Source organism: Macrotis lagotis, chromosome 2, assembly GCF_037893015.1.
Source record: "Macrotis lagotis isolate mMagLag1 chromosome 2, bilby.v1.9.chrom.fasta, whole genome shotgun sequence".
Classification (NCBI taxonomy): Eukaryota; Metazoa; Chordata; class Mammalia; order Peramelemorphia; family Peramelidae; genus Macrotis; species Macrotis lagotis.
In genome coordinates, this window is record NC_133659.1 from 123,819,016 (window position 1) to 123,842,152 (window position 23,137).

The following is a 23,137-nucleotide window of genomic DNA, read 5'->3' on the forward strand; positions in this document are numbered from 1 at the left end:
CATTCATTCATTCACAAACACCTTTACTGGTCAATCAATGCTGACTGACCAGTATGAAGCATGTCTCCCACCTTCCTGAGGAGGAACATCAGTATGCAAAGGAAGCACATATTTTCAAACATGACCATTGTATTTGACTATTCTTATTTGTTACAAGAGTTCTACTGGTAAATCAGAGGAATTATTGGAAAGTTAATGATATATAAAAAGAAAAGCAACAAAACATTCTCAAAGAAAAAAAAAGACAAGGTTAGCTGAAAAAAACCCCAAAGCATTCCTGTGTAACAAAAAAAAATAATTAAAAGAAAAGAGAAAAATAACAGAAAATATATTAAAATATATTAAATATTCAGAAAATATATCAAAACTTGTTATCCAAAATATATAAAAACTATTAAAAAGACAGACTAGTACTGTTCACTCTATAAGGAATAGTAAAATAAGAATAATTCTTGAAAGAGGAAACAAATTGTTCATCATTATATTAAATGTTCAATATCAATAATAAGGAGTTTCAAATTAAAACAGCTTTTAATTACCATGTCAAACCTTCAAATAGACAAAAATAACTAAAAACAAAATTCAGTGCTTAGAGAGATTGTAGAGAAATAGGTACACACATTCATTTCTGAATGAACTGCAGATTTGTAGAACCTTATGGGAAAGTAATCTGACAATATACAGCTAAGGTTATCAAAAAAATGAAATCATGCCCTTTGACTAACAATCTCACTGTTGATAAAATATTATGAAAAGGAAGGGAGAACAATTATATGCACAATGATTTCCAAAATTAGCAATGTTTCTGAAAATAAAATCAAAAACCCACGTTGGAAACAAATTAAATGTAAATAAGGAGTGAATGGCTTAGTAAACTGTTAATGTAATAAAATACTATAAATGCAAATTAGCCAAAATACCTGATAAGCCTATAAAAAAAAGTTAAGTAAAAGCACCACAAAAACAGAACAGATATCAACTAGAAGGAAAATTGAATAAGAATAGACAGACAATCCTGAGAAGGACTTAGAGGAAAATTCTCATAATTTTTTATGAGCTGAAATTAATTTATATGCAAATAACTCATCACCAAACTTAGCTATATTGGTTTCCAATATTAATCAACATGACAGCTCTATAAATATCTAAAAACAATTCACTAACCCTAAGTTAGTTAAATAAAAAGTAAGATAAAGCTCTTCTCATTTAGACAGTTTGCTAAAGAATTATATTAGTTCTCTTAAAATGTGGAGCCAAGGGGCAGCTAGGTGGCGTAGTGGATAAAGCACCAGCCCTGGAGTCAGGAGTACCTGGGTTCAAATCTGGTCTCAGACACTTAATAATTACCTAGCTGTGTGGCCTTGGGCAAGCCACTTAACCCCATTTGCCTTGCAAAAACCTAAAAAACAACAACAAAAAAATGTGGAGCCAAAAATCAAACACAAAAGTCCAGATATAATTTGATTACCTTATAAAGTAAAACTATGACTCTTCCTTGATTCATCTTTTTTTGGGTTTTTTTTTTTAGCTTTTTTTTACAAGGCAAATGGGCTTAAGTGGCTTGCCCAAGGCCACACAGCTAGGTAATTATTAAGTGTCTGAGACCAGATTTGAACCCAGGTACTCCTGACTCCAGGGCTGGTGCTTTATCCACTACGCCACCTAGCCACCCCTCATCTTTTTTTTTTATTTGCAAGGCAGGGGGGTTAAGTGGCTTGCCCAAGGCCACACAGCTAGGTAATTATCATGTTTTGAGATCAGCTCTGAACTCAGGTACTCCTGACTCTAGGGCCGGTACTCTGCCCACTGCGCCACCTAGCTGCCCCTAATTCATCTTTATCATTTTCTGGGTACACACATACACACACACACACACACACAAAACACACACCCACCACACACCCACCCACACCCCTTACAATACTTTCTGATGGCATAAATTCTTGTTCAGAAATATTCAAAGGGCTCATTATCTAAAGCCAGTTAAAATATAAATTCCTGAGTATAGCATGCAATGACTTCCATAATGTGTCTCTAAATAACTTTTCCAGATTTAGCTCTCACGACTCCTATCATGTACATGGACTTCTGTCCATTCCTGCATAGCTGGAATGTTCATTGCTCTGTTCTCATTAACTTTTGCTGCCCTCTTCTGTCTATATACTCAGTGTACACTATGCCTAGTATGCATGTACCCTTATGCATTCAAGTCCATTATCCACCCATTAGTGTCATATTGGGGGATCCCAAGAGTTGCCTTTTCTATGAAAACTTTCCTAGTCTTTCTAGCTACAAGTAATCTCTCCCTATAATTCTTATGTCTGAGCCTTTCTTGCCTTAAGAGTTATTTGGATATAATACCTATCTTACCTATTAGGCTGTAAGTTTCTTGAGAAATAAAGATAATGCCTATTCATATGTGAATGGCCATGTCTAGTGTCTTGTTGATGCTTAATGTACTGAACTGACAGAAATAGCACTAAACTCACAATGGATTTTTGACAATCATTGTGCACTGTTATTTTATAATCAATACTCATACCCAACTAAAAACCTTAAATCTTTTTCTATGTGGATTGCTAAATGCATATCCCAAAATACCTGATTTTTTTAAACTAATGTATAAGATTTTATATCCATTCATATTTCATTGTTAGATTTGGTATTTCATTCAATTTACTGGGATTTAGGGTTTATGAATATCATTCAATATATAAGCTATCCTTTCCAGTTTTATGTGAGCCTTTACCTTATCTAGTTAAGTCTTCAATATACTACTCTCTGGTTATCCCTAAGCCAGGTCCCCTTTTCTTCTCACTAGAACTCTCTTCCTGCTGCCCCCTTAGGGGTGCCTTAAGCTGACTGGTGACTTTCAACTTACTTAGCTCAGATTCAGATTTATTATACACTTCCAGACTTATGAGCATCTCAAAGCTTTGCCACCAAGAGAGAATCCTCCTAACTCACTTTCTATCACTACCTCCTTTTTCATCTTCTCCTATAGAATGTAAGTTGCTGACTTTTGCTTTATAATAGTTTGAAGTCATTAATTCCTATCCCTTTTAATCAATTTCTCTATTATAGAGCCTTTATTTTTTAAGTGAATTTAAACTATCATTTTCTCAAGTCCTGTAAAGTATCTTTTTGATGATTTGATTGTATAGCACTAAAATTATAAATTATTCTGACTTATTGTGACTTGTCATTTTTATTACATTTATCAGGGTCTAGTCAGGAGTACTGACTATTCCTCCAATTATTTAAGTTGTTTTTTTTTTTTATTTAAGGAGCATTTTGTCACTGAATGTATTCAAAGTATTTTGTGTACTTTGGTATACTGATCCTTAAATAGTTTATGCATTTTTTATAATGGAATTTCCATTTCTAGTACTGACTCTTGTAATTTGTTTTTATAACTACATAGAAATGCAATCAATGCTTTAAGGTTTATTCTGTAGTGTGAAACTCTGATGAAGCTATTGTTTCAAGAAGTATTTGCTGGTTCCTTAGGATTTTTCTATGTAAAGCATCAGGACAGAGGGACAGTTTTGGTGGTCCTCTTTCCCTAGTTTAGGCCTTTAATTATAAAACAAAAAAATTATAAAACCATTTGGTATTGGTTAAAAAAAAGAGAGGTAGATCAATGGAGCAAATAATACAAAAGAGAATTAGAAACAATGGATATCAATAACCATTCAAATCATAATCAAAATCAAAAATATCAGTACCAACACTTAGATAAAAATTGTTGGGAAAAATGGAAAACTGTTCTGACAGAAATTAGGCTTGGACCAATGCCTTATGCCAAATTTCACAATGTATTCTAAATGAATATGCAAACTCAAAACTGAATATTACACCATAAAAAATTAAGAATAGCAGATCCTTATACAGATACAAGAAAATGTATTCTTATTCAAATAAGCAATGGAGACAATTACAAATGTTAAAATAGTTATACTTGGCAACATGGAACTAAAAAGTTTTATATACACAAAGAAAATTAACAAGGAAAGTGGTTGAATGTAGGGGAAAAATCTTTGAATCAAATTTTTCTCATTAAGGTTTTGGTATCTAAGACAACTAAACAATCAACAGATTTTATGTGTGCGTGCATTTGTGTGTACACGTGTACACATGTGTGCTTGTGTATGTGTGGGTGTATACATAAAAAGACTAAAAGTGACTCCCCAAAAGTTGTTGGCAAAAAATAGGAACAGTTCTCAAAAAGAAGAAATGCAAATTATTAACAAACATGTCAATACTCCAAATAATTAAAAATAGGAATGCAACTCAAAACAACCTTGAGGTTTCATTCAACAATTAACTAATGAACAGGCAAAGATGATAAAAGATGGGGACAGTCAATACTGGAGAATTTATGGGAAGAAGGGCACACTACTAGAACACTGCTTGAACACTTGAAAAGTAATTTGAAATCATGTAAACAAGTGACTAAAATGTCCATATTCTTTGACTCAGAGATTCCATTACTAGGTTTATACTTCAAGGAGACTATTAATAAGAAGCAAGTCCTGCTTTGTACCAAATTATTCATAGTACCACTTCTGGTGATAACAAAGAATTGGAAACAAATAACTCCCCATTGACTGGGAAATGGCTAAGTATAACGGAATCTTTTCATACTATAAAAAATGAAGAATGTGCCAAGTATAGAAAAGCAATAAGGTTTTACCTGAACTGATATAGAGTGAAGTAATTAGTCAAAAAAACAACACATACAATGATTATAATATAAACTGAAAGAACTACAAACCATCAATAAGCAAGGAAATAGATAATAAAGTATATTTTTTAAATGTTCAGTTACTTAGGAAAACCCAGATATATATATCTATATCTATATTTTATAGATATAGATAGGTAGAAATACATATGTGTGTAAATGAAGTGTATATACAGATGTATATAGTGTAGCACCATCTGGATGTTTGATTTTTACTGATCAAAAATATTATTACTTAAAATACAGAGTAAAAATACAGCTTTTAAGTATTAGAAAAAGCAGCTATAAAAAAATATGAAATAAAATTGGATGGTGAGATAAGAGTTCAGAGGAATTTACCTTGAGCTCCCAATGATTGAACTTCCAACCTGGTGAATAATTGTCTCGTAAATCTACCCGGGCACGGATGTTAGCCATGAGCAGTCGTTTTTGATAATCATTGCACTTCATAATTAAAGCCTCTTTGTCTTCTTCAGAGAGTGCATTTGTAATTCCACAAGGAATAACAACAACCTATAAACCAATAAAATGTCTCAAAGTCAGAATACATAAGTTCAATTCAAGTAATTTTATTATGGAAAATTAGTAAGTTTGCAACTATAAAACTTTTCATAAAGTCAGTGTACATGATTTCTAAATTACAAGAAATTTTAAGGAATCATTTATCAGACTCCCAGAAATAGTATCTTCTATGAAGTAGAAAACACTTGGCTTCAGAAATTATTTTAAAGTAAATATCTTAAGAATTGAAAGTAATTAACTACAGAAATGAAATAAATATATAAAAATGGTTAAAATAAACAAAGAATTGTTTAACATGCTACATTATCTTACTTAAAATGCATTTTTTTTTAATTATTGAAAACTCCACTATTCAAAGTACAAAGGTTACAGAATAAAGGAGACATGTTCCTTACCTGAACACAGGCTACTCGGGGTGGCAGAACCAAACCCATGTTGTCTCCATGAACCATTGTCATAACACCAATAGTTCGAGTTGTAAGCCCCCAAGAGTTTTGATAGGCATACTGTTTCTCTCCTGGTGTCTTTGGGTCTTCAAAAATAATCTCAAACATTTTAGAAAAATTCTGTCCGAGATGATGTGATGTTGCTCCCTAAAATAAATCCAAACATATGCAAGCATAAAAATGTATAGCAGATTATTTAGTAAAGTTAAGATAATTAACTATGCCTTGACAAGTATGGGCTAATCTTCTCAAAAAGTTTTCTTCTGAATCAAAAAAAATTTAACTATTCTACCTAATACCATTATTTTAGAAAGAGTTTTAAAAAAAACTTTACGGTATGGGAGGTGGGGGGAGGGAAGTAAGATTGGGGGGGGAAATTGTAAAACTCAAATAATATCTTTAATTAAAAAAAGAAAAAAAATTTTATGGTCATAAAATATCTATGTTTAAGGGCAATTTAAAATGATTCAAAATATACTTTATTCAGGAGAGCAATGAGCATGGTTTCTTTCCATTGCTAAAAAAGGAAAAGACATTTATGAAGATCAAATAAAAACATGACATTAAAAGGGGAAAAATCATTTTATCCAGAAAAGAATTCCAGAAGAAGTATGCTTAATATTGAACTTCTTTAAGTATTATGTCTATTTGACCCAATAATAATATAATTCTAAGTGAAGACAAGGGTAGAGAAAGGATTTAAAAATTTTCAGTTCTAAGAATCATCTTCAGGGATTTTTTTTGTCTTTACTTCTTTGGTGGTCACACTAAATTTATTAAGTAAAATTCTATATTCCAACTTGATACCTGGATTGCTCTTCCACTGGCAGAAATGAATGCTTCTACTGTAGTGGTATAGTCTCCTCCTGCAAACTTCTCCTTCTCAGTTTTTCTTCCTTTTACAACTGGAATTGCCAGGAGTTCTTCATACACTTGAGCATATAAGTCAAGTATTTGCAGGACCTATCCACATTGCAAATATAAGTGTTTTCACATCTATGACATTTGTCTATTTAATTTAGAAAAGCTTTATTAGAAAAATAAATGAGCAGAAATTCCTTCTAAATGACAAAAAAATTTTTCTGAAAAGGTTTGAAAAAGTGAACAGAATAAATTTAAAGGGAAATTTCTGAACCTAGTAACATGCATAGAACAAATAAAAATCAAACTGTTAACCACAAAAGTATTTCCATTGAAAGTTTTATTTTATAAATTTAGAAATTAAAGTAATCAAAGACATAGGCACATATGTATGTATGCATATATCTTTATATATGCATGTGTGTTCAAGTATATGTATATGCATCCTATATATTCTACAAATTTAAAATACTCTAAAGTCAACAAAGCATTCAGTTAAAAAATTCTAATAAATAATTAAAAATTAATCAATGATTAGCTTTTTCATAACAATTTGAGTTATACACCAGTCAGAATTTTCAACTGTAAACAACAAATAATGAAAAATTTCAATTGAGCAGTTACTTAAATTCTAATGCAATTGACACTTCAAATATCATTTCATGAGGGTAGGCACTCCTTTCACTTAAACAGATAACTTCTCAGAATAAGATCTTCATTAATTTTTAGGGTGAAAAAAAATTCCCCAATCTTCTGAAAATGAGCCTCTCCTAACTTGGTTAAATTGGTAATCCCTTACTAGCCTTTCAAGTATCATAGAATCTGCCCTTTGCTAGAAGTTATCAGGACTGCCATCATACTACAATGAGGTATCAGAGTAGAGGGTACATGTAGAGCATAAATCAAAGCTAGACTAACTGAAAATCTCTCATTTATGCCACTTATAGAAGACTAAATTTTTGCTTTTAAGTACTTACTGAATACCCATCGTGCTATGACACATACTCATATAACAAATAAATGGATCACCAAAAATCTATACCTCTTCTGCGGCTTCTTCATATGTAGCAAAAGCACTATGTCCTTCCTGCCAAAGGAATTCACGGGTACGTAGGAAAGGCTGTGGATGTTTGAATTCCCAACGCTGAAAAAGAAGTTAATGTGGTTAAAAGTCAGGGACCTAGTGAAAATTTTTTACTTTATTTGGCATTTGTTTCACAACTCTTAAGATCCAAAAATAGTCCTATCTACAAAAAAATCTATTCAATATAATAACTAAGATTTTTTTACTCCTTTGAAGAATAATACATGAAATCAGTAAGATATATGTACTTACCACTACATTGCACCACTGATTAAGTCTGATTGGCAGATCCCTATGTGACTGGACCCATTTTGCATAAGCAGGATACATTACTAAAAAGAAAAACCAAAGAGAAATCTTAATCGAACAATAAACTGATCATAAAATAAACAGAGTTATTTCCAGAAGGTGGATAGGAATAGCTGGTAGAAGGAATCAGTTCTTCAGAAGGGGCCCTTGAGGAGGGAGAGTACATTACAGGCATGAAGGCGAGACAACACAGAGGCATGGAAATAGGAGAAGGAATGTAACAAAAAGTAGGCCGATCAGACTAGACTGTAAGAAAGTAAAGTAATATGTAATTTAGGTAAGCTGGTAAAATAAAAAGGAAAGTAAAACCTAATTAGGGTAAGCTGAGGAACCTTGAATTCCCAACAAAGGGGTTTGTATTTTATCCCAAGATGTAAAAGGAAGACAGTAAAGCTTTCTAGACCAGGGAATGACATGGCTAAAATTCATCCTTTAAGGATAATATTTAGCAGCTGAATGGAGAACTGATTGAAGAGGGAAGAGAACTGAAGGTGGGGAAAGAATGGCTATTCTAAGAGTTCAGGCTAAAGTATAGCATCATATTTAGTAAATAAAGTAGATAAGGGTAGTGAGGTGGCACAGTGGATAGAGTACTACTGGTCCTGGAGTCAGAAGGTCCTGAGTTCAAACCTAACCTCAGACATTTAATAGCTGTGTAACCCTGGGCAAGTTACCTGATTGCCAATCCTATCCCCATCACCCAAAAGAATATATTGACACACCTAAATTTTTTGCCATTATATAAACTGTTTAGTTACTACTGTTAATAGTTAGAAATTTTAATATAAAATGCTATTTTAGGTGCTTTGCTCAATATAATTGGCACTATTTTCCCTTATGTTATTCTACATGTGCTGTGACTTATGTGCAGTGACCATTCAAAATAGTAAATATTCTAAAAGATGAAGAAAATATCATGAGATATAGAAAAGAACCTACTTATGCAGGTTCCAAAAAAGATGATTTCATATGAGATAGAATTTTAGAAAAAAACTAAATAAAACTATTTTATGAAAAATTAATATGAATTAAGGTTCACAACTACTAAGTTACATAAACTGTACTACAAATGGTAATATTACTATACTATCATTCTGAAAAGCAACATTCCCTTCCATTAGGCATGACACATTATTTTTTAAAAATGGGGGAGAGAATGAGGTCTTTGGGCAAATTTTCAATAACTCTCCATTTGGCTATCTACCAAGTGAACAAGTCACAACCTTTCAGAGAGGACTGCTTCCTCATCTGCCAAAGGAAGAGATGATGTAAAAGGACCATGCGAATCTAAAACACAGAATAATCTTATGATCTATAGATATGAAAAAAAGCTTATCTTTCTAAAATTTGTGTTTGCAATTATTATGCACAATCAAAAATGCAAGGCTCCTCTGGAAAGTAAAATTAGAGATCTAGTCTCTCAATTATTCTGACAGAGGTTTTATATTACTTATTGTGTTCTACTGAAAACCCCATAAGTGTGAAAATAATAGCAATAACTATTATCTTTTACATTCCTCTTAAAGCAAACTGAAAATCAGGGAACTAAAGAACTAGTTCTGAAATAACCACGATGACTAATAAAAATTAGGAAATGGGGCAGAACTTTTAAATGCTCATTATAAAAAAGGACTTAAAAAACAATTAAAAAATCTAAAATTAATTTTCCTGACTAGAAAATGTTATAAATTAGCATTTCTCTCAATAGAAGGTGAGAGAAAAGGCTTTTCTAAGAAGCCCTGTACTCATATAGGAGAAATAGACAGTTTTTCTTGTCCACACTATTTCCAGGTCCATCTTTATTAAACTTCCTAATACTTTCTATTTCTGGTAAGTCTCACAAATATAATGACTAAGGAAAGAGAGTGTGGTGCTCATAAAGCCACCTTCTCCTAAAGCCTTTCCTTACCTGTTTCACTGGTCGGGCGAACAGCTATTGGTTCTGCCAGCTCTGTTTTGCCAGACCTTGTAACCCAAGCAACCTAGAAAGACAAAGTTTGTACTCTGAAAACTTGGGCAATTAATCAGTATTTATCAAGTGCCCATTATGTTCTACAATGACAAAAGTAAAGCAGTCATTACATTGATCAGGGTAAAGACATGCATACAGATGTCAGTCACATAACATCTATTACCTTCTAGGTTCTGTGCTAAGTACTAGGGAATATAAAAAAAAAAATGGAATACATTAGTTCTGTGGGGCTTGAGAGTCTTGAAGGAAACTAGAAGTTCTAAGGGACGAAGTAAGTAGTGAGCACATTTAAATATGAAGAATAGTCAGTACAAAGGCATGATGTAATGACAAGAGGAGTGAGTCAGCATGCTGGTGTGGCTTGATTAAAAAGAACTTGAAGGAGAATAATGTGTAATGGGTTATAAAAGTTAAAGTAGGGTCAGACTTTGAAGAGTTCTGAATATCAGAGCTCAATTTATAATTTTTCCTTTAAGTTAAAGGGATTCCCTGATCTGAACTTCTTGAGGACAAGGAAGGTATTTGTCTTTCTTTGTATCCTATTCCTCAGCACAGAGACTGGCCCATTGTGAGTGCTTAACAAATACTTGCTGACTTTTGGATATAGTTCTAAGAACGACAATGAAACCTCTGGGAGCTGATGAGGTTCAGTCAGTGAAACGATCTCAAAAGAGAGAATAGAAGAGAGCCTAGGAGAAAATCTAGAGTTAGGAGATATGTGATGAAATGATAAGCAAAAGAGACTGAGAAGCAGCAGTACCAATTATAAATGCCACCATAGTTTTAAGTTAGAATAGTTCAAAGAACTGAACTCTAACATCCTTATCCCTCTGCAAATATTAAAAGAGCAATTTCCATTGCCTCTTTTTAAAATTAATAAACTGACCGAAGAAGAAATTCCATTTATCCATGAAGACATTAATACAAAACAGTTCCTATATAATTTATTAATAGCATATTTTTCATCATTTCTTACTAAAGGGTTTTAAAGTTAACCTCAATATCTACAAGTGAAAACAAATCCACTGAGAATAACAATCCTGTAAATAAAGCAAAGTCAGCTCACCTCAGGGGCAAAGTCAGCAACATGAGTCTTTTCTTTCTCCAAAGCACCTTGAGATACAAACATAGGGAAGTAGCAGTTTTCTACACCCAGTTTCTTGATCTCAGCATCAAAAAAATTTTTAATGGCTTCCCAAATGGAATAGGCCCAGGGACGGAGGATATAGCAACCACTCACATCATAGTACTCAATCATTTCTGATTTTGTGATTACCTTTATAAAATAAAAATTCATTATTACAAAAGAATTTAATGAAGCTAATAATTAAATTACTAATAGAATATAATAAAACAAGCTAGGAGCATGACACCCAAACTTTAAATTTTAAATTTACATGAAAGACTATAAATCAAATTTAAATCTTCAAAAGATATATGATTTTATCAGTACAAATCATCTTCCATTTAAGCAGATTACAACCCTCCCTGTTTTAATAGATCATTTTCATTGTTAGTGTGGTCAAAAAGCTGAAGGCAAATTTTCTGGTGATAAGAGTCTCTCAGAAATAAGTTAAAGTGGTTTTTCAAATGTCTTTACCACTTCATAGGATGTATGATCAGGATTTGCATTTTATTAGTTTAACCCTTGAAATTTTAGGGTCACTCCTACATTCCTGAATATCAGAACAGGATTTTAATGGAGGGTGAAAATCCACATGAAAAACATTTAAGAACTATGTACACTATCTATCCTATCCTAAATACAATCTAGAAGAACCGATAAGAACATATAATTCATTCAAAAGATGTGATCAACATTGAAAAATTATCCAAACAATATTAAAAGAACTGAGATTAAATTACATGTACTCAAGTTTCTTTCTTTATAATTTTGTACAAGCTAGCATATCAATTTATAAATATGAAAGTCAAGTGCAATACACTCACTTGAGAAAACCAGTCTGCAAGATTTTCTTCTTTTTTTGCTTCTAACCCCAACCTGTAGAAATTGGAAAACAAAAAGTAAATCCCCAAATGAAATTACTACTGCAGATATTCAAGGAAAATTTTAAAAATGACTTTAAGTAGAAGGGACCAAGTTATAGCTAATACTAAGGACAAGCATAATTCCTCAGGGGAGGAAACTTTAGTGGACCATTCAAAAAGATTTAAAATCCTTAGTCAGCAGCTAGGCAACTTCAAGTTATTTCTTCCCCACAGCCAAGCACCCCAAAATACATTACTAGATTACAGAGCAACAAAAGCTTGGAATATATGACTAGAACAGATACTTCTGGGTAGCCATAACTGATTTGTAATGGAACTCAAACCCAAGCTGGCTGTGACTCCTAATCAGTCATGGAACTCTAACGGGTTGTCCTGCTGTGTGTAACTTAACTAGCAGTGACAACCTTAATGAAACTATGAGCATTTCTTTGGCTGCTCATCTCTCTATATAAATTCAGTATATTATGGGAATATGACTCTTGAATGTGACAGAGAAGCCTAGTAGAGGATCTAAAGACTAGGCCTAAAATTAATTAGGCAAGTTAGGCCTAACCTTTTTAGGCCTGATTTCTCAGATTCTTGCATCAGCTGTACATAACAATTCATTATTATCTTCCTCTTTTAAATTTGCACAAACCTGATGGACTCTTTTATATTCAATGGATACTTCTTTCTACCTGGCAACTTTCTATCTATTATTAATATGACCAAAATAAAACACATCTGATTATTATTTAACTTTTCTCAGTTATTTCTACATTTTTAGTTCTTTCTTGAGGAAAATAATAGGGCAATATTGGGATAATTTATCATAAATTCTAGTTGGAATGGGAAAACCACTTGTTACTTAAGAGACAGATCTTCTCCAAAGAGGAAATCTTTAACTAAAAATTGCTCTTATTTCAAGAGTTCAAAAAAGTTCCTGATAAAAACATAAAAATGATTAAATCAGTTTATTCCATATGCTACATTGTTGCCTCTAAATACAAACTATAAAATGCCACTAACAACTATGTTTCCAACTTTCAAAACTTCTAATCTAGAATATCTGTTGACAAAGTACATTCTAACGGAATATAATAAAAAGATTATATTTATAAAAAATGAAACATATAATACTCCTAAAAATATGATTTTTACGACTCTCATCTCATTTAGTTTTACACTTAAGCTCATATATTTCAAAGTTCTCAAAAGATTAAAGTTCCAAATCCTTCTACCTACCTATCCTTCCTCATACAAAAAGCCCAAAACAGAAACATCTATCTCCCTGCCAAAACAAACAATAAAACCCAACTCTTACTTATAATAAATCTTAATTCCTCATGCTACGGTTTTAACATTTAGATTATCTTTATATCTAAGAGCTCACACTAAACAAAATAAGTTGTAAACATTAAATTAGCTTGACTCAAACAAAATTTATTGTTTGAATTTTGTAGGGGATTAAAAGTTGCCAGTAGAATATATTACCTGGTTTGTTTCTTAGGTCCCTGACCTTCTCCTGCTCCACTTGAAGACATCCCACTACTGTGCTCCTTAGAAGATTCTTTCTTTTGGCCATCATTTTGTTTCTGTGGCTTATTTTGCTTTTCAGATTTATTTTCCTTTTCTTTTTTCTTTTTGTCCTTGTCTTCAGCTCCTGTGGCAGAAACTGGTTTGTAATCCATTCCTGTAAGAGACTTGTACTGTGCCTTCAACTGAAGGAGTTCCTGTACAGCTGCATCTACTTTATCCTTGGAGACAATAGAAAAAGAAAATACAAGTCAATATGAATCACAAAGTATTTTCTATCCATTGAACAATAATCATTTATGCTCATGTTAACAGATTTCTAAACAAAACAAAAGTCTCAAAAAGAAAGAGAAGTATAAATAAAATACTAACTTAAAAAAATTTTTTAAATTTATTTAAGGCAACAGGGTTAGGTGACTTGCCCAAGGTCACACAGCTAGGCAATTATTAAGTGTTTGAGGTCAAATTTGAACTCAGGTCCTCCTAGCTGCTCCTACAATACTAACTTTTGATGAAATTAAACAGAATATGGTGTCTATTTAATAGTGTGTCTGAGGTGCAAAGAAAAGAGATCTGAAAATATTAAGCTTTGTCTGATGGAAATCTAAAGTAAAAGTAATAAAAACTTTACAGTTTAACAAACAGGACTAAAAATTCTCCCACTAGCATAAAAATCTACAAAAGTAGCTTGTTTTATATACATACAAGTGTAAACCCATGTATTACATATATCTACAAACAAACACACATATATTTGTGTGCTGGACCAGATCTGTGATTTCCTTGGTCCAGGGAGTTCCAGTGAGGCACCGGTTCTACAATTCACAATCTGAGATCGAATGGAACAATAGCAGGTGAAAGACTTGTCTGATCTCATAAATGCAAAGCGCAGAACATAAAGTCATGTCTTTCTGATTCCCAGGACAGACTCAAACAGTATGATATATTTTCTAAATTTTTAAAAAACTCCACATCTTACTCCACAGGGTCTATCTCATTTCACTTACACTAATCAGTACAACATAATTTATTCCTTCTCTACACATAATAAGAAACCATCTTTTTTAGGGAGGTTTATGACATCATCAGAGTGGTTTATAAGAAAGTATATAAATACAGACCTTAGTGACTCTTTCAGTTTTTAGTTTCCGAACTGCATCTCCTTGGGCAGCCACTTGATCAAACAAAGCTTTGGCTTCAGGTGTATCAGGACCACTGATTTCAATGATTTTGGTTGGACTTGAAGCCAAACTCTGAAATGGAGGTTGATTAGGCTTATATTCTTGTCCAGTTTTTTCTTTATACTCAGCTTTTAGGGAGAGCAACAGTTTTACAGCTTCATCAATTTTATCCTGGGTTAAACGAAATAAAACAAATACATACACAAAAGGAAAAATTATAAAGATAAGCAATAGAAGACAAAGATTTAATCAGAAGAGAATATGAGTGACCTTTTCAATCATTAAATAGCTAGGAGAATATTCATGTAAATTGTTTTTTCTACTTTTTCTACTTTTAAGAGCTAGCTAATATTTTAAGGTTTGCAAAGCATTTTACATATTGTCTCTCTTAATTCTTACAATAACCCATTTATTGAAGGCTGAGAGAGGTTAAAGTAACCCTGACTTGTCCAGGGTTATAGAGTTAAGTATCAGAAGTTGGATTCAAACTTAGATCTTCTTGATTCCAAGTCCAATATGTTAGTCATGGTATCAAAGATAAACTGAAAGCAAGGAAGAGAGTTAAAACCACTTGGTCTAAAGGTAGGGGGAAAAACCTAAGGCAAAGTTAAGAACAGAATTCATATATATATGATATATATTCAGTTCACAAGAACAAATTGATTCAAGAAGACTGAACTTATTATTAATGTCTCATTTTATGTATGTTAAAAACCAAACTGGAAACATAATACATATATGCTCACAAGTCCAGGGTAAAAGAGGAAGAAAACTCAGGGTACAGACAAGACCATTGTCTATTTTTTTAAAACATTGTTTTCCTAGGTAGATGCAGAATCATCAGATCATTTGGAGAGTGGGAGTTGTAGCCCAATCAATTTAAAAAGCAAGAAATTTCACTTTCAAAAGTTGGAAATGAACTGCATAACCTATCATGCATTTTAAAAATGCTTACGTGTAAAGCATTGTGGGGCCTATAGGATTTGATCATTCTGGTGATTTTAATTGCATTCCTGTATATGGCATATGCTTTGATTTCAAAACTTTCTCCAAGTGGCAAGCTAAGATCCCTTTATTTAGTTTCATCCTTCCTAGTGTTAGTAAGGAATAGCAGTGATGGTAGAAGACAAAGAACTGCATTTACCTTGCCTACTGTTTTTGCCATACATGATGTCAGTCTAAAGAAATAAATTGCTTCTGAGAAATAATATTAAAAGCTAACTTCTGATATATATGCTATAGGACCAAACCATGCATATACCTTTGAAGCTTTTTCAGATTTCAGTCTCCGGACCATTTCTCCTTGTTCAGCCACTTTGTTATATAACACTTTGCTATCTACTGAACTCGAGGATGTATTATGGGGCACAGAAGTGTTAAGAGGAGATGAAATGGAAACATCAGAAGCTGAAGGGAGAACACCTGGTTTGTATTCCTGGCCCGTCTTTTGTTTGTATTCTGCCTTTAAATTTAGAAGTATTTTCACAGCAGAATCTATCTGATCCTGAGAAGGGAAAAAGGAGAAATGATAATCATCTATATACATACATTTAAACAATGAAAACATAGAGGCAGTAAGGTAATGCAGTGGATAGAGTCAAGAGTTCAAATACAGTCTCAAACATTCTACAAGTTGTGTAACCTTGGACAAGTCACTTTAAGTCCATTGTCCCACAAAAACCAAAAAAAAAAAACCCCAACAAAAACTACAACAAAAAAATGAAACCTACAGATTATAAATTAGCTGAATAAAAATGGAGAAACACCAAGATCAAATATCTTTTTAAACCATTTCTACAAAGAAAAGCACACTTAAAATAGGTTCTATTTTGTAGTAAAAGCAAACACTGAATGGTAAAGAAATAGATAAGACATTACTCAGACAAATGTTCTCTCAGGGAGTGTGGAAGTGAGCTTACAGTAATCTAACTGAACCCTGACTAAGCAGAAAAATGAAGACAGATAGGAAATACTCAAGACAAAGTGATAACTTACAGAAATAGTAGTTCATTTTATAATGATTGAGGAACTGAGTATTTTAGTTAACTGGAATGTGTATCCTAAACAGATTATCAGCTTACAAGGAAATATGCTGAATAACAAAAATATCATTACAAACTACTTACATGTTACTTTTTTACTATTTCACTGATATTATAACTACTTCAATGTGGTAAATTCCTTTAGAAGAGATTTCTCCATCTCCAAAAGATAACCTTTCCATGCCTACTTGTCCTGTGATTCATTTCACCCACATCACAAAACACAGATACATACCATTCACTACTTAATTTTTTTGTGAGAAAATGATAATACTGAACACTACTACAGCTGATATAGGTCACTGAAATCTAAACTCATTGATATATTATCTATTCATACATTTTTAAACTCATACTTTTTTTTACAATTTATGATTTTATAAAAAGCAAATGACTATTAAAAGTAAAATAAAGATAAGGAAGGGGTATGTGGAGGGGGGGGAGAAGGAGGAAGGGAAAGAGATAAGGGCTTACAAGGACTGAGGAGTTTAATGCTGAACTTTCTATCTGTTTGGAATCAAAGTAAACAGGAATCTACCACAATACAATAAATAGTGATGATGATGATGATAACTCCTGTATTTATTGCAAATCTTCCCTGAACCATTCAGGACAGTGTTCTAGACACTGTAGACACAATATACAAAAGAGACAGTATGGTACTTAAACTGCTTTAGGCTTAAAGCTAGAAGACATGGGGTCAAATATTGATTGAGAAACTTTATAGGTATGATCAAGTTGCAACCTTTCATCTCAGTTTTCACATCTGTCAAATGAGAGTGAGCATAACACTATCAACTTGAAAATAAGAAATACATTTTGTAAACCTAATTTAGGTTTACAAATTTGGGCAAATAATTTGTTGATTATATACATTCTTAGTTGTTATTTTTTTTTTTTTGCAAGTGGCTTGCCCAAGACCACACAGCTAGGTAATTATTAAGTGTCTGAGGCCAGATTTGAACTCAGGTACTCCTGACTCCAGGGCCGGTGCTCTATCCACTGCACCACCTAGCTGCCCCGATTATATACATTCTTAAAGAACAGATTTTAAGCTTAAACATTACATAGTACACAGTGATATACTTAAAAAGCTCCCAATAAGTGTGTATGAGTGTGTGTATGTGTGCATGTGTTTGTATGTGCATGTTTGTAAGTGTATACTAAAGTATGAGACAGATAAATTAGACCTGGAACTTCACAAATCACCCTTAGTATATATGGGAATATAATATAATTGACACAAATAATATGGGGAATTTGTAGAAAAACTAAGCAATTCATAATGTAGAAGGAAATAGATACCCAAGAAAAGATTTCTTGTTCTAACAGTATAAACATAAACTATATCCAAGCTCATAACAGTTATCATAGCTTTCTTCCAAACTATCAAGAACACCGTATGGCATAATAAAAGATTATCTTTTGACAAAAACTAAACTTTTGACAAAAACTAAACATAATGATATCTAATTTCTAAAACTGAAAAGGGGGGGAGTTCATGGATGAAAATTAAAAATGTTTTGCAATAAATATATTTGTACATTCCAAATTTACTTTGGAACAAAAATGTTTCTAATCACTAAAGAAAAAAGTTTCATTCAAGTTAATCAACTAGAACATTGCTACTAAAAAAGATAATATTAATCAACTGGATGGTTTTTATGTTTTGTTCAACTTGCATCTGGACAATAGATATAAAAAGACAAAATCTGTGATTCAAAAAGATACCAAAAAAACCCCCTTTAGACACAGAGTACCTGAATTATTTGTGTTTAGTCAATTAAAAATAGCAAAATTATATAGTTATACAATGAATAAAAATTATTATTTCAAAACCTAATCCCACGCCCAACAACAACAAAAAAATCTTAAAATGTCAATGGACTTAATTCTCTATAAATGAACTGTCTCCTATTTTTTAAATTTCACCTTAAACTTTAAGCACCCCTCTTTTTTCATAATGCTAACATCAATTAGACTTTAAACTAGTGAAAACATCTATTTAAAATGAAATTTACTTTTTTCTCCGCCCCTTCAAAGCAGAACACATAAAAGCTTAATATGCAAAATTTCAACAGTTTGGCTCAAGGAGTATCTATCTCAGTGCTCAACACCATTTATTATACACATTTGTAGAGCTTTAGTGCCTACTACACCTCACTTTGTTCAACAACTTCAATGTAAATGGGTCTGCAATTTATGAAACAAAAGGAGGAGGAAGATGATGGAAAAAAAGAAGGCTGACTACAAGAAACAGAAGGTGGTTATCCAGGTTTATATTTCTGACCTGCCTTATGTTTATACTCTGCTTTTATAGCTAAAAACTCTTTCCCAGAAACCTTATCTGATCCCAAAGCAGGAAAGGAAAAAAAAAACAAAGTCTAGCTGTTATATACTAAAATAACTGCCTTATGTCAAATTTTGTCCAACTTGTGTATCAAAGGAAACTAAAAACATTTTCAGAAAATAAAATGACTAAATAAAGTCATACAGATAAAAATATAGGTGCTTATGTACGATACAATAATAAGCCTAATAATTAAAGGGAAATTTAGTGCTTATGATACAGTGCTACAGAGAAATTACCATTCTGAATTAAATAGTTTACAATGGTTCTTATCGGCTAGAGAATTTCACTTATTGTTATATGCACTGGGATAATTATCACAAGGTGCCAACTTCTATACAATTAAAGTGTGTATATTGGGAATGGAATTAGTAAGATTGGACTTTTGTCAATTTATAACTGCTTTACTTAATTGTTAAATAAAATACTCATACAACCCTTATAGGATTTTTTTTTTATTAAAACGGTTTTTAATTAAGATATCTTAACAAAATGGCACACCTCTCAAGATGGGAGAGAGGGGCCACCCTTATAAGATTAATGAGAATACTATATAAACAACAAAGTGGTATATAAATATGAGATCATCAAATACCTATTTTATTAAAACAAAGCAACAGGGGCGGCTAGGTGGCACAGTGGACAGAGCACTGGCCCTGGAGTCAGGAGTACCTGAGTTCAAATCCGGCCTCAGACACTTACTACCTAGCTGTGTGGCCTTGGGCAAGCCACTTAACCCCATTGTCTTGCCAAAAAAAAAACCAACCTAAAAAAAAAAATGAAGCAACAACTAAACTTAAAATCTAGGATTCACCAGCAAAAGGAACTCCCAATAAACCTCTCTATGACTCTTATAGACGTATGAGAAACAAATACTAAACGCAAAAAACCATTTACCTACTCAAAAAAGGTGAATTCCATTCCACTGGCTACTGAAGTCATTGATAATATTAAATTAGTACACCCATGAAGTTAAGGGAAAGAAGAATACATAAATCTCAGGATGCTTTAAACAAATTGAAAAGAAGTATAGAATTTGAGAACAGAAGTGGTGACAAAGCTACCACTGAAATGCAGCGTTTACACTGTGAAAATCAATGCAGCAAGGGTGGCTAGATGGTGCAATAGATAGAGCACTGGTCCTAGAGTTAGAAGTCAGGAAAATCAATGCAGCTTCAACCTTGGCACTGGAGTCCGTATTTAAATGATGTTTTTTTTTTGTTTATCTAAAACTAACTCATAATACTCAGCAGTATTAAAACTTGGTCTTTTGTAGAGGAAAACAAAATTGTCTAAATTTTGGAAAGGTTGAATAGGACTTCAAAATGTTAACCAAATGCTAAGAAATGCCAGACTGATGTGGAAGATTTCCAAGAATAATCATTCCTTGAAATCCATGTTCAAGCACTGACATCTAGGGATCTACTGGCTAATGTCAGATGTGATAATTTGGAGTTTAGTACCTACATAGTCAACCCAAGGCTAAGGAAACTTAAAAAAACGAATAAACCTTTTTATCGTGACAAACTGAAAGAAAAGAAATTTCTAAACATTAAAGGATCTAAAAAAGACATGTATTATATGTAATGTAAGCAGACTAAATTCATGCATTTATAATATCCTTAATTCACCTCATTAATCTTACCTTTGAGGCCTTTTCAGCTTTGAGTTGACGAACCACTTCTCCTTGTGCAGCAACTTGATCATAAAGAGACTTATTGTCTAGAGTCAAGGAATTCTTTGACATGGAGGAATCGCTATGTATTGCAGTTGGAGGATTCCCGGGTTTGTATTCCTGGCCAGTTTGCTCTTTGTATTCAGCTTTCAAAGCCAAAAGCTGTTTTACAGCTACATCCACATCTTCCTTGGCTGCTTTCTTTGCTTTTAATTCTCGAACCACATCACCCTGAGCAGTCACTCTGTTGTAAAAAGCCAAAGCACTCTCTAGAGTCCCCTGATCCTTCTGCACAAGCGGTGCAGACTTGTCTTTCAAAGCAGTTATCTTCAAAGGCAGAAAACAAAAAATTAAATATGTAGTTTATGTGAAACACAGATAATAAATTTGCTTAAAATATATCCTCATAACACATAATGCAACTTTTCTATCCAAAATTGGCATTAAAGATTGCTGTTTTAATTTTAATAAAATTTAACCATAACCAACAGAGATTTTCCCTGTAAAATGGTTCTAGAGAAAAAACAATTTTAGGAAGAAAACAAAATATCATGATCAATCCAACCATTCATTAAGGCACTATATTAGGTGTTGGAGACATAATGACAAAAATAAAATAGTCCTTGTCTTCCAAGAGCTTACATTCTATTGTGTGAGGCAATACATAAATACATATCTAGGTATAAATAAAATAAATACAATGCAACTGGGGCAATAGGAAAGACACTGAGTGGGGGCAAGGAGGTGACAGGGCAGGTAGAGAACCAAGAAAGGACTCTGGCAGTAAATGTCATTTGAATTAAGCTTTGAAGGAAATTAAGGATTCTGAAAGGCAAAGGGGGAGGATGAGGTGAATTCCAGGTCTGACAAAAAGTAAAAAAAAAAGGCATAGAGACCTGAGGTAGATTATTATCTTACATGAGCATCATTAATAAGGTAAATATGGTTGGATAACTGAATGAGTGAAGTAAAGGCTAGAAAGTAGGTTGGAGTTTAGAATGTACAAAAATTATATTCTCATATAAAATGTTTTAAATTACTCAGGGAACAGTTGGAATAAAAAAAATTATCAAGAAAAGATTATTTATCAACTTTTTTTTTAATTGCATATCAAGGGGGCAGCTAGTTGGCACAGTGGATAGAGCACCAGCCCTGGAATCAGGAGGACCTGAGTTCAAATGTGGCCTCAAGTCACTTAATAATTGCCTAGCTGTGTAACCTTGGGCAAGTCACTTAAGCACATTGTGTTAAACATTTTTTTTTTAAATTGCATTATCACCAAACTTATCCTGAAGAAGAGAAATACCAAAAGGTTTTCACTTTAAAAAAATGTCTCCTAGAATGTAAATTATAGAGCTTTATGCCCTAAATTTTGGCATAAAGAAACATAATTAAAATGAGAAATGTTTATTTTACTTAATTTTCTGTTTAAAAAAATCTTTATTTCTAGTTTTAAAATATTTTATTCTTTTTAGTGAATAAAAATATTTTCCATAAACTTTAACTTAAATACTTTCAAGTATAAAAATCTAAATTTCATACTCATTTTCATGACAGTTAAAGTGGCAATTTTACTTTACAATTACAAAAATTACTTTAAGTAACAATAGTTACTTAATATGGAAATTTAAAATACTAAATAATTCTTGCTAATTTACAAATAAATCTTTAAAAATAATACATTACCTCACTCTTCGTTGTTTCTGCTTTAGTCTTCTCCTTTGATCCAGATGTTGGCATTTCCTTTGTATGGCCATCAGGGATATATATCAAAATGCAGGGGGCTTCTCTGCAACTATATGGGCTAAGATAAAAACAGTGTGTGGGGAAAGAGGAAGCAAGAGAAACACCATAAGCTGTGAACTCATCCAACCTTTCTAGAGAGAAATTTGGAACTATGCCCAAAGGGCAACAAAAATGTGCATACCCTTTGATCCAACAATACCACAACTGGGTCTCTACCTTGAAGAGATGATGAAAAAAGGGCAAAAACATTACTTGTACAAAAATATTCATAGCAGCACTGAAATTAAGTAAATGTCTTTCAATTGGGGAATGGCTTAGCCAACTGTGGTATATGTATGTCATGGAACACTACTGTTCTATTAGAAACCAGGAGGGATGGGAATTCAGGAAAGCCTGGAGGGATTTGCATGAACTGATGCTGAGTGAGATGAGCAAAACCAGAAAAACTATGTACACCCTAACAGCAACATAGGGCTGATGATCAACCTTGATGGACTTGCTCATTCCATCAGTGCAACAATCAGGAACAATTTGGGGCTATCTGTAATGGAGAACACCATCTGTATCCAGAGAAAGAACTGTGGCGATTGACCAAAGACCAAGGACTATTACTTTTAATTTAGGAAAAAACCTGGTATCTTATTGTCTGATCTTGCTATCTCTTACACTTTATGTTT

General features: G+C 32.7%; 1 protein-coding gene across 1 annotated transcript in view; it reads right to left on the reverse strand.

Annotated features, from left to right (window-relative positions):
• EPRS1 (glutamyl-prolyl-tRNA synthetase 1) overlaps positions 1-23,137 on the reverse strand; it is a 64,119-nt gene that overhangs the window by 15,268 nt on the left and 25,714 nt on the right. Inside the window, exons 17-29 of the mRNA XM_074222695.1 lie at positions 22,401-22,518; positions 20,685-21,041; positions 15,909-16,151; positions 14,588-14,818; positions 13,425-13,687; positions 11,892-11,943; positions 11,008-11,217; positions 9,879-9,951; positions 7,913-7,992; positions 7,619-7,720; positions 6,523-6,678; positions 5,665-5,862; positions 5,087-5,260 (exon numbers count right to left, since the gene is read on the reverse strand). Of these exons, the coding sequence (XP_074078796.1) occupies positions 5,087-5,260; positions 5,665-5,862; positions 6,523-6,678; positions 7,619-7,720; positions 7,913-7,992; positions 9,879-9,951; positions 11,008-11,217; positions 11,892-11,943; positions 13,425-13,687; positions 14,588-14,818; positions 15,909-16,151; positions 20,685-21,041; positions 22,401-22,518 (2,257 nt within the window). The remainder of the gene's footprint in view (positions 1-5,086; positions 5,261-5,664; positions 5,863-6,522; positions 6,679-7,618; positions 7,721-7,912; positions 7,993-9,878; positions 9,952-11,007; positions 11,218-11,891; positions 11,944-13,424; positions 13,688-14,587; positions 14,819-15,908; positions 16,152-20,684; positions 21,042-22,400; positions 22,519-23,137) is intronic.